The sequence below is a fragment of the Lissotriton helveticus genome, chromosome 9 (genome assembly GCF_964261635.1).
Source record: "Lissotriton helveticus chromosome 9, aLisHel1.1, whole genome shotgun sequence".
Lineage (NCBI taxonomy): Eukaryota > Metazoa > Chordata > Amphibia > Caudata > Salamandridae > Lissotriton > Lissotriton helveticus.
Window position 1 is genome coordinate 1,274,073,597 of NC_136070.1, and position 12,798 is coordinate 1,274,086,394.

The window sequence follows — 12,798 nt, forward strand, 5'->3', positions numbered from 1 at the left end:
GGCTCCACACAACCAAGGACCCACCGCCTGAACTTCCACCAATCATTGAGAAGACTATGCTCGGCCTTCCTTTCACTTGCCCACACTCCCCGCATCGACTGAAGCAGAAGTGGGGGACGCTGCTTCTCCCACATTGCAGCCTCCCCACGCACCTCCTAACCATCACCTCACTTCCGGAATTCCAAATGGCCCACAAGACCTGGCTGTTCGAATGAGCCTCCAGGACTTGCAATCGCCTGGACACCCTATCGGGCGATTAGTCCGCTTTATAAATCCTGATTGATTTAAACAGTAAGTAAACCCAAGCTGCAATACAAGAGGCTCACTGTTTCATAAGTTATGGTCATTTGTAGAGCAAAGTTCATTACCCAAAAGGGTTTTAGAAAGACAAATTGTATTGAAGCAGTGATTCCTAAACTGTGGTCCGGGGACCTCCTCAGGGGGTCGCGACTACTTAGAAAATTAAATAATATTAAAAGATTAATAAAGTGTAGGCAAATAAAGAAGCTATATGTACAATTGAAAATTTTAAAACATACTGTAAATGTGAAGGAATATGAAATTGGGGGCTAAAAATTAAGGGGTTTATTTACACGTCCCTTGCACCACTTTTGCGTCATTTTTCCCATGTTAAAAATGATGCAAAAGTGGCGCAAGGGGCTTGTAAATATACCCCTAAATTAGTACCCTCAGATTGATTTGTGGGAGCAGTGCACGTGCATCAAACAGAATGTAGTATGGACAATGAGTGGCCTCAACTGAATTTAGAAAAGATCCAACTTTTTAATTAAAAATAAAATTTTGATTTTTTAAAATTTATTGATATGTGTTTGCAAATTAAATAAAATGCATTATAATTTGTGTATTTGTTTGATGAATGCTTTTTCTGGGTTTTGTGGTTTAAATCATCGGCAATGCTTACACCAGGGTCCCCGGCTTCCAGTTATGACTCAGTGGGGGTGGTCCCCAGATTCCAATAATGATTTAGTGGGGGTTCCCGGGTTCCATTAATGATTAAGTGGGGGTCCCCAGAAGTCAAAAGGTTAAGAACCACTGTTTAAAAGAATTCATATTTGGAGGAGTCTCATCTGATGCACCATAACACCCAATGCCGCCCCACCCGCTCACATCCTGTGCTCATCGTGTCTCTCCAGCACCCATAATGCACCTGCATGGCACCTTGCCCTGACAGGTACCTGTACGGCTGTGCACCTTAATGCTGTTGCCTCAAGGTTGTACTTTTGGCGAGGGAAGGAGTGGTAGAACACTCTTGTGCGCAATGACTGGTCAGCCCTCTCGGGCAGCCCAAAACAGTCATGCGCACTTCCCTGTTCTCCATGCAGGCTGCATTACAGCCTGCACGGAGAACATGTCCACCCCTCCAGCCCCGCCATGTCACAGAGCTCAGACCAATCACAACGCTGCGTTGCAGCATTGTGATTGGCTTAGGGGTGGGAGCCTGGCTGCCTGCTTCCTGTTCCGACCTGGAGTCGTACAGAGGCGAGCAGATCGAGAATCCGTGCCAAGACTCACTTGCCCTTCCAGCAATCAAGCTGTATTTCCTTATCTGTCAGCGCTCTGACGATACCCAATGCCAGCAGGCAGGTTCATAAAAGCAACTCCTTAATTAATAAATTAATAAACAAAAAACTACAACAAATGCAAGTGATGGTAGTTCAGATGTAACATGAGAGATAGGACTGAGCCAATGGCTGCTTATAGACAGGGTGGTTAACAACCTGAAGAAGAACAGAACATATATCAAGGATGGGACAGTGGACAGGTACACGCGAAGGGCCAGCTAGAACAGACCCAGAGAATAGTTAGGGAAAGCTAGACCATGACTATGGAGAGGTTGGTCACTTAGACATGACTGGGATGTTTTGCTAAACAGACATAAAAAAGAGGGTGCAGTCTCCTGAGAATATTCCTCCAAGGACACTTGCCTGCTTGAATATCAGGTCGAAGCCTCCTATGTCGCAGTTGCGATCTTGCTTGCGATCGATCACGACTCGAAGCGTATCTTCTTGTACGCTCCCGCAGAGCCTGGTCGTCACCGCTGTGGATGGCGCCATGGTTGGGCTGGCATTGATCTCAATCAGCCAGGGGTGGAAGTTCTCACCAAACATGAAGTCCGCGCCGTACAACTCAAAGCTGTTCTTGCGGAACTCCACCACGTCCTGAGCAGTCTGCATGGCATTGATCACGGCGGCCCGCATACCCGGGACAATGACCTCCGTCCAGACGTCTCGAGACTCCTGCTCCTGCAGGTAGACCCGGAACTGCTCACTCGACCACATGTTGTCTGCGGGGACCTGGGGGTGTCGCCTCATGGAGTTCTCAAAGTGCTTCTGGATTGAGTTATTGCAGAGATGGATAGCGCTAGAACGAGAAGAGAACATATTGCTGCTTTAGTTGTGAACATCAGGGCTCTCTCACAAGGCAAAGCATGCTGGTACATGGACACTTCTTTTTTAAGTGTACCACTCACACAATCTCAAGAGGTTCATGGCCTGGTCAATAGAGCCAAATAGGTAGGCACAAGCAGGACGAGCTAGTAAGTACCCCAGAGAAACTCAAAATATCATTTATTCTACATGTGTCCCACTTTGCTTAACTTCTACCTGTTATATTTCTTTTACTATTCACTTCAGGGTTTTAGCTAAGAACAAGAACTGTTGCCCTGATTTAGAGTTAGGTGGACAAGGCGCTCCTTCGCAAGTGTGACAAAGTACCCTGTCCACAAAACGCTCTGTCCACCTGCCTCATGAGGAGTCAAGTGGACTGGTAAGTATTCCATCGAAAGAGCCTTAGTTGGCTCTGTCCACAGAATACTTGCTCTGATGGCCGGACAGGGTAGGGGCTGTCAGAGGAGGGCTTTATACTATTCACACTTTTATGTTGGACAGTGTCAAGCCTTGTTTTTCCTCTCTTTCGCCACCTGGAAAAAGTTAGCGGTAAGGGGCAGGAAAAAAACAATAATGAACCTCACACCCTGGGAGTAAACATCCAGGGGGTGGGGGAGCATTCATTTTCTATTTTTTTAAAACAAAAATCTTTAGTTTTCTGTTTTTTAAAATCAAACATCTTTTTAACCCCTTGGGTGCTTGTGATGGAACCGTTCCGTCACAAGCCTCGGGTGGGCTTGCTGGTGACGGAACGGTTCCGTCACGGCCCGCTCGCCGCGCCTGCGCGGCGCGAATTCCGCACCTGCGCTGAGGGTTCTATTGGGCGGGTGGGGCCGTGACGGAACCGTTCCGTCACAAGCACAGCCCACCCGAGGCTCGTGACGGAGCGGTTCCGTCACGAGCACGGGAGCGCCGCGCGCCCCCCCTCCCACTTAGCACTGCGGCAGAATAGCCGCCGCAGCTAAAGGGTTAAAAGTTTGACGGGTGCAACCATGGCTGATAATCCCATTCATCAAACTTTTCCTACATTGACAGGAATCAATATGACAGAGGTTCTTGTCAAAGTAGAGATTCATCCACAGAGCTGGTAGACAACTCTAACTTTGGCAAGTGTAGGTCCCTATGGATGACAGAGGTGCTGTCCTGTAACATCCTGATGGAGTAAACTTCGTCCACCAAATGATAAATTAGGTCCTGAGTGTGGATTTAGAAAACTTAGTTGCAAATGTCCTGCCATAGGCGTCTGTCTACATTTAGAGTAAATTTCCAAAACTGCGCTCAGCGTACACTGTACGATACTTTTCTCTTTCACTTACGTGTCGAGATTCTCCAGTGAGAAAGGCTGCGTGGAAAAGCGGATATAGCTCTCACGGTAGAACCAGATGGTCAGAGGGTTCCAGTCGGTCACCAGGAACCACTGCCGCAGGTCGAACTTTGTGCCGAAGAGGAGCAGCGGCCTCTCGATGTACTTCTGCACCACCCACTTGCCGTCTTTCACGATCATGGCATCACCGTCTACCAGCTTCAGTATCTCCTCCAGGCGGTCCATGCAGATGATGCCTGGCCAAGAAAGTGGGCAAGCGATTCATGAAATAGGGCTAATTTAGGAGGATTCTCGCCCTTGAAGAAACGTGTCAATCGGAAAGGAGGATAAGAAGGGAAACAAGAGACTGAAGGACAACAAGTCCAGAATGATGATCGATTATACTCTTAGCGAGCGGCTAACATTCAGCAAGGTGTTTAGTACGATCTGCCCCCCCTCCCCGCCTCGCCAGAGCATCAGAAGTAGGATTTCCAACCTTCTGGCATAAAGACTCATTCAATGCACCAATGAGATTTAGAAATCCAGTTGGACAGCAACCCATAAACAACCCACTGAGCAATACTGTGCAGGAAGTGTTTCTGGTAATGTACAGTTCTGCAAGATAAGTTCAGGGACACAGTGGAACCCCAAACGCTCTTTTGTCAATGAATAGCACACTCAAAATAGCACTAACAAACAGGAGAGATACCTCAAAATGTTTATTTTAAAATCCTAGAGTAGTGAATAAAATATGAACAGTAACCATACAGAATGCAAAGGGTAATATAGCGGTGCATGCCTTGTTCAGTGAAGCAGCAAGAGCATTTGTAACATGGTGAGCGAGTTCTTAACATCCTAACACCCTAAAGCTATTTCTAGGTGCTATGCTAAATTTTCACCAAAGCACTAAATAGCAAGCCTGTGAATCACGTTTCTGAAGATGGGTCACAAGGCATATTTGTTTTCGATGCGAAAATAGCAACTGAGCTATTCTCTATCGCTGCTGGGCTGAAGACCACTTTTCTGCACTGGTTGGCACTGCAAACTAGCGTGACCTTTCGATGGATAGTCCTATTACGAAGTCCTTCTAACCTATTGTCATATCTAGGTTTTTATAGTATCTGATCACCGCTCTTATCTCTTTATTTATAAAACCAAACTGTACTAGTCTCAACAAGCCTAAACAGGGAGATGACAAATGTGTCATCTCAATTAGCATATTGATTATATGCTCCTATAACACCTATAACTATAAACACTACGGGCCCGATTCACAAAAGGATTCCTAACTTTACTACTCCTAAATGCCCTTTGTGAATACCGAAAGTCGTAAAGTTAGGATTTTGTCTCAGATTACTATTGTGAATCGAGCCCAATCTACCGAAGCAGCACAACCAGACATGATGGGGGGACAAGCAGTGACATCAAGAGTAGACTGAACAAGGCCAGGAATGCCTTCAGGATGCCGAACAATGTGAAAAGGCCATCTCAGCACCGCACCAACACCAAGATGAGGCTTTACAAGAACCACATTCTATCCACACTCTTGTACGGATCAGAATGCGGGCGGATGCTGCAGAGTGACATCACTAAACTGTCAGCCTTCCACACCAGTAGACTGCAAAAAATCCAGCGCATGTTCTGGCAGCGAACTATCGCCAACCAGGAACTGCTCACCAGATGCAAGCAAGAGAGCATGGACACCATCATTAGGAGAAAAAGATGGAGACAGACAGGACACACCATCAGAAGAGAACAAGACTCCATCACAACAGCAGCTCTCCAATGGACCGCCAGTCGGCCAACGGAAGAGAAGCAAAGGATAGGATGCACATCAGAAGAGAACAAGACTCCATCACAACAGCAGCTCTCCAATGGACCGCCAGAAGGTCAACGGAAGAGAAGCAATGGATAGGACGCACATCAGAAGAGAACAATACTCCATCACAACAGCAGCCCCCAGAACGCCACCGGAAGAGAGGCAGGCCAAAGAAACACTGGAGGTGAACTGTGGAAGCAGAAATGAAGACCCTGAACCACAGAAACTTGCACAAGACAGACGAGAACTGGAGTTCCTTCATTGCTGTCCTACATTCCTGGTCGACATATCGGGCAGTATCTAAGTAAGTATAACTATAAACAATAAAAACATGTCAGCTAGCACAGTGAGCGTCCATAACATAATGGCAGCACCTATAACTGAAACACAATAAAGTATGCCAGCCTATATAGACATGATGCCAACATTTGTGCACGTCTCAGAACTTCACACTTTAAAAAAAAGAGATAAATGGCTTTGAAAGGAACCTTAGGATAAAAATAGAAGAGATTTAAAATGGAACTGTCATGGTGTTTATGACAGTGAGCTAGAAACACTCATATAAGGCTACTAGGTGAGCCCATGTCATGAGGGACATCACATTTCATTTTAGATGTTGATTCTCTAAACCACCATAGTCTACAACTTTAGGGCAAATTGTTCAATTGCGGTGAACCATGGTGCAAGACTGAGAATGTATTAGATTGTGAAATTAAAATTTAAAAGTAAGGCAGGGCCCCTGATTATATGGATTAATCTAGTAACCCTGCTCTGATGGCAAATGGTGACGGAAGAGGTAGCCAGGTCGTTAAAGCTAAGTGTGGGATCGGGAGACCTGGGAGTCTAATCTTAGATTTTTCATTTGACCAAATTAGTTGATCATGGACAAATCTCCTCATCTCCAGAAGCCTTGGATTCTGTATCTTAGAACACTGTAATTATCTGGGAATTTATACTTCTGTAATCACTTTCATCCAGAATTTGTCCTGCTTCCATGTAAACAGGATGGGAAACAAAAGCTGGTATCCTCAAACACAGGCCTGCAAAGTTGGATCAGTCTACAGGGACACGGGCGCTTCCTCAGCCCTAGTAGAGTTCCAAGGGTCTGTACGGCTTCATGCTGAGTTCCTGCAGGCCACTCTTCCTCTGACACCTTGTACCTGAATGTGTATGGGCCATGTCTCCACCCGACAAAGGCAGCTCCCACGTACCACCTGCGGCATTCTTACCTCTGCCACGAGATTTGGCACCGGGTTTGATAATCCAGATGTTCCGCTCCCCCTCGATGTTCAGCTGAGGGTTCACAGCTTCCAGCTGTTCTAGGACTTCTTCGCATTGGATTGCATATTGATCTGGCTGGTCCAAGACTGCTCCATCACTGCAAGAAGAGATGCCAAAGTCAAAACACATGACTGCGCTTGCCACTCCACGGAGCACCACTGAACCTGGGAGTGGCGGCCTACTGGCCCCAGGAATAGCATTCACAACAAATGTGTTGTCTCTCGGTGTGTCATATACAAAACAGCAAGGGCTTGTCACAAAGGTAAATTGTACTTGTGAGTAATTTACATGTGTAATTGACTCTTACACCTTGGGTAACTTTACCTCTTTTGACTATTCACGAAATCCAAATGTAAGGTTCCTCAAAAGTGTAGACTTACACAACTCCACCCTCTTAAAAAAGCACTGACGTTTACGAATGTAAGGTACAACTGCCCAAAAAAAACAGTAGTAGGTCCAGCACTACACGTGGCCAACCACTGATCTTCAACACCCTTCTATAGAAAATAATGGAGATAGGGACTTAAAATATTAGTCCATAGGCAATGATGTTAAATTAAAATAAATTATTTAAAATAGTCAAAAATATAAATGCATGTAATTTACTGTTATCAATTTAAGAATAATGGAACAATAATTTTATTAAAATTTCATTGAATTACTTTCAATTAATGTTATGTTTTATAGCCTAAGGGAGACACTGGAATCTATCAGGATATGGCTTAATTAGCAATTTCAAGAGAACAATGGTTCCTAAGGTAATAATTTTCCATTCATTTCTGAAGAGAAATATGCAGCAAAAAGTATTTTAATAGCAAATAATTTAAAAATAGTTTGGTTTTTTTAAAAACCAATTTTATTGATTTTTAGTGAAAAAACAAACAAAAAGGAAACAAAAGACCAGCAGCAATGAAAGACATCAGTGCACAGCAGAAACATGGTGTCGTTATGGCATTGAATACATCCTGGATAGGCATAGAAAATGAAAGAAAACAGAGGAATGCCCACCGAGGGGTCATAGCCGCCCAAGAGGAGTGTCAACCTTCTATCACCCCCACCAATTTGCCCCACATTTTGCGATACTTCTTTGGGCATCCCCTGGCTTCGTACAAGGGCTTTTCCGGCGCCACGTACCAATCAATCCCCCCTGCGCCATCGTGTCATGGTGGGCGCAACCGGGTTTAGCCAGTTCGTTGCAATATCCCTGTTGGCCACCATAATGGCTGTGTTCAGGAAGAATTTGTCTGCTCTGGATCCGTCCAACCCCCCGGTAACCCCCAGGAGCACATTCAGTGGGTTAAGAGAAACCTCCCAACCCAGGACCTCAGTCAGTTCCCCCACCACAGATTCTCAAAAGCGTGTAACCATGGGGCAAAGCCATACCATGTGGAAAAAATCAGCTTGTGGTTGGCTACAACGAGGGTATGACGAGTGAGGTCGGAGCCCTACGCGGTGGAGGGGCAGCGGTGTAAGGTAGGCGGCGTGGAGGAGTATATTTGGACTAAATGAAGCCTCGCAAAGGCTGTGATTGCTTTGGGTGTCATTAGTGCGTCTCTCCAATCGTCATCCTCCAGGGTTCTGAGCCATCCCTCCCATCGGTCTCTAAGCCGGTGTAGTGTGGTGGGAGTGTTTTTCCTGGGGGAATAATAGATGCGGGAAATCCCCCTTTTTCCCAGGTTGCCGGTCATGATTTGAGCTCCGGGTGGGCTGTTTTCCAGTAGAGAGGTGCCCTCTGAGAGGTGCGAGCGGAGGACGTGACGCAATTGCAAGTAACAGTAAAACTGTGAAGGGTGTAGGGAATACTGGGTTTGTAGGTCCTGAAAGGCACGTAGACGGTCACCTCCCTATATGTCCCCCAGCTGTGAGACACCAATGAGATCCCACGCTCTAAAGCCAGATAAGTTGGCGACCTCCTGGAGCCAGGTGCCCTGCCAAAGTGGGGTGTATTGAGTCAGTTTGCCCGACCAGTGGGTGTGGCGCAGAGAGGCCCTCCAGGCCAGAAGCACTCCCTGTGTTACTGCCGGCAGGGTTCTGGGAATGGTGTCCCCACACAGGATTCCCTGGATGCTAGACAGGCCCAGGGCATGTAGTTCCACTCTGTGTGCTGGGTCTGACCAACCGCGGTTGAACCAGGCGTGTATAGTGAGAAGCCAGGTTGCTAAATAATAGAGATACAAGTTTGTCATCCTCAAACCTCCATCGAAGGGTGAGATCTGGCATTGGGCGAGGGCCAAACGGGGCCTCCGACCCCCCCAAAGGAACTTGGTGGCTAGACTGTCCATATCCCTGAACCATGTCAGCGAGAAGAGTAAGGGTATATTCTGAAGTACATATAAGAACCTGGGTAAAATCATCATTTTGAATAAGGCTATTCTGCCAATGGGGTTCAGCGGCAGCACCTGCCATCTGAGGAGGTCAGCGCGGACCCTTTTCACTAGTGGGGTTACATTAAGCGACCAGGCAAGGTTTGGGAGGAGGGCAACCCAGATCATAAGGGACTGTTTCCAGAGGGGTATTGTGGTCTGCCAGGGAAAGCAATCTCTAGAGAGATGAAAGGGGACCAGGGCGGTCTTAGCAGAGTTCAGTCATAGGCCGGAGGCCTGTTCAAAGAGACTCAACGCTCGAAGACACCAGGGTCCCGACTGCGATGGCTTGGCCAGAAAGAGCAGAACATCGTCTGCGTAGAGAGCAATTTTGTCCTCTCCCAGCCCAGGTCTTTCCCCCCCATAATTTGCTTGTCCGACCATATGAGGCAAGCGAAGGGCTCCATTACCAAAGCGAAGAGGAGGGGCGAGAAGAGGCATCCCTGCCTCGAACCTATCCTGATGGGGAAGGGCCGTGACAGTGCTCCATTGACCAGCACTCGAGCCCGCGGTCTACTGTATGGAATCTTCACCAGGTTACAGAAGTATTTCACAAATCCCAGTTCTGCCAACATCTCCTCAAGGTGCCGCCAGTCTACAGAATCAAAGGCTTTCTCGAAGTCAACGAGAAGGAGCGACAAGTATGGGGTCAACAACTAGTGGTTCGCTAGAGCGAGCTGTAGGTGCCTGAGACAGTGTCTGGTGCCCCGAGAGGGCATGAAGCCGCACTGGTCAGGATGGACCAGCTTGGTCAACTGCAGTCGCAGGCAGTTGGCCAAAACGGACTCGAACACCTTGACCTCTGAGCTAATGAGAGAGATGGGGTGGTAGTCAGAGCAGTGAGTCGAGGGGGGCTGAGACTTAGGGGTCACCATGATGGTGGTAATATCAGTTTCCATGCGGAACGAGCCCCTGTCAGCCACCTCAGCGTACACCTCCAGAAGATGGGGAACTAGTGTGTCTCGGTAAGCCGCGTAAAACGCCTGCGGGAATCCGTCCGTCCACGCAAGATATAGCATCATTGATCTCCTCTAAAGTAATAGGGAGGTCCAGCTCCGTCGTCTCAGTCTCACTGAGCCGCGGAAGAGAGATCTGCTCCCGATGAAGCAGCTCCGGGAGTGAAAGACTGGGATAAAAATAGTTTTTATGTATATAATTGGCAGCGGAGTAAGAAAGAATTTGCTCAGGTGGTACAAACATGCAATGTGTGTATCATAGTCTACACAGTATGTATGCAGCCTGTGTACTCCAAATTATTGTTATTTGGACAGGTCTACAGAGTTTGTTGATGACGTTTCGATCCCCAAACATTACTGGATCATCATTAGGACTTGAGGTATAACCTGTCCAAGACAGTGAAAGGTATATTAAAAGAACAAACATAAAGAAAATGCAAAGCTATTAATACATTATGAAACATTGTTTTTCTATATATTTCTCTTCAGAAATTAATGAAATATTATTACCTTAGATACCATTGATTTCTCAAAATTTTTAGTTAATTCTACATACTACATATTTTTACCTATTAAAATGCATAATACAAACTTAATCAAAAAGTTACTTTAGGTGGGAATTTATTTTTAATTTAAACTTCATAAAATAATTTACATTTAATTGCATGTAATTAAATTAAAATGTCATTCGAAATTAAGTTACTAGTAGCATTTTTATTCTCATTTAAATTAAATAGATAAAATCAATTTACATTCATATATTACATAAAAATAGATGTTTTACTTTGCCCTATCCCAACTATAGAGTCTCCTTATGAGAAAGTATAAGGAGAATTAAAAAAGTTTATTTGACTGGTCGTGGAGGTTTAGCGGTTCACATTAAACAGCCCTGTCATTGGCCCGCCCCTGCTCTTTATGGTCTATCGGTACTTACTGGCCCTGTTATTGCCCTCCCAGTGCTTCTGGGTGTTTCCGAGTCCTCAATGAATGCCGTGTTTTACACCTGCCACTGATTGTGGTACTCTAGAGGTACTCAGTGAATGGGCCTGTCATAGTCCGGGTACTCACTGAGTGCCCTTACGGAGTCCTGCCTCTGATCATGGTAGTCTAGAAGTACGTACTGAATGACCCTGCATTTATCATACCACGGCTTGTGGTAGTCTAGAAGCACTCTCTGAATGAACCAGTACTAGTCTTGCCATTGCTTGTGGTAATGTTGAGATACTCATTGAATAACTCTATAGACAGCTACTGCTCCTGGTAGTCTAGAAGTACTGACTGGATGACGCATACTCATCACTGCCCGTGGTAATGTTGAGGTACTCATTGAATAACTCTGTAGTAGGCTTGTGGTAGTCCAAAAGTACTTGTCAAAGTATGCTGTACTCGTCCTGCCATTGCTCGTGGTAATGTTGAGATACTCATTGAATAACTCTGTAGTCAGCCACTACTCGTGGCAGTGTAAAAGTACTTACTCAATTACCCTGTAATAGTTCTGCAACTACTCATAGTAGTATAGAAGTTCTTATTGAAGGACCCTCTTGTAATCCTGCAACTACTTGTGGTGGTCTATAAATACTTATGAATGACCCTGAAGCAGTTCATGGACCACTTGGGGTAGTCTAGCTTTACTTACTGAATGACCCTGTAGTAGTTCAGCCCCTGCTCATGGTAGAATACTGGTACTAATTGAATGAGACTGCAGTAGTTCAGCCACCGTTTGTGGTAGTCAAGCTTTACTTTCCTGAATAACCTTGTAGCAGTTCAGCCACCACCTCGGGTAGTCTAGCAGTACTTACTGAATGACCTTGTAGTAGTTCTGCAGAAACTCTTCCCAGTCAGTGTTGGTCATCATGCCGGAGGAGGCTTCGCTGTCGATATCGTTGTGCTCCAGGCTATTTAGGTACCGCTCGCAGGCCTGCAGCGCCGTCTCAACGAGGCGACCTGGAACGCGACCCCCGGCTTTCTTCTTACTGATTTTTTTACCCCCTGAAGAAGAATAAAGAAGATAAGAGTTTGGTTCTGGCTCTCAAAGTGATCCAACACAACATCATGATGACCTTGTGTCATCAGTAGCACAAAGCAAAATCTCAAAGTCGCATTTCAACTTCTGCCACTTTGATGTATTCGCCAACATTTCTATCTTAAATTCAAGGTTTGCAATCAAGGAAAACATGTCTTCATCAGACTTCTGGCTCCCCTTAACCCCTTCTTCAAGATCCAGCCCTGATTTCTCCAGAGCTAGGACCCTTTCTTTTCTGTGTCCATCTGACGAGTCTTCATTGCAAGTCATTCCTACAGCAGCACAAGGTTTATGTTTGTTCTGCGGGAAATTCCTTCCTGATACTTGAATGATGACAGAACTAGGCACTCACCTTGAGTGAGGGTAAGCTTTGATTTTTTAGGCACCACGGAAGTGGCCTCCATGGGTTCACCATGGGCTGGAGAGTTGGGCGTAAAAAAGTCACTCTTGTTGGTCACATGCTTTACTTTCTGTTCCTTTGGAAGCATCACTGCATAGTGGAATGACCATCCCTATGCTGGAAGAATAGAATCCAGAACACCTGGACTTCCAGCAGCTGCTTCTACCCTCTGTCTCCACTGCTGGCTCTACCTCCAGACCCTTCCCAGTGTCTAGAGGCTTCTTCAGCACACTGCCAACACACTA

General features: G+C 46.0%; 1 protein-coding gene across 1 annotated transcript in view; it reads right to left on the reverse strand.

The window, feature by feature from the left end:
• Positions 1-12,798, reverse strand: part of TTLL3 (tubulin tyrosine ligase like 3) — a 162,469-nt gene that overhangs the window by 6,632 nt on the left and 143,039 nt on the right. Inside the window, exons 11-14 of the mRNA XM_078661848.1 lie at positions 11,930-12,119; positions 6,760-6,908; positions 3,725-3,968; positions 1,947-2,382 (exon numbers count right to left, since the gene is read on the reverse strand). Coding sequence (XP_078517974.1) covers positions 1,947-2,382; positions 3,725-3,968; positions 6,760-6,908; positions 11,930-12,119 — 1,019 coding nt within the window. The remainder of the gene's footprint in view (positions 1-1,946; positions 2,383-3,724; positions 3,969-6,759; positions 6,909-11,929; positions 12,120-12,798) is intronic.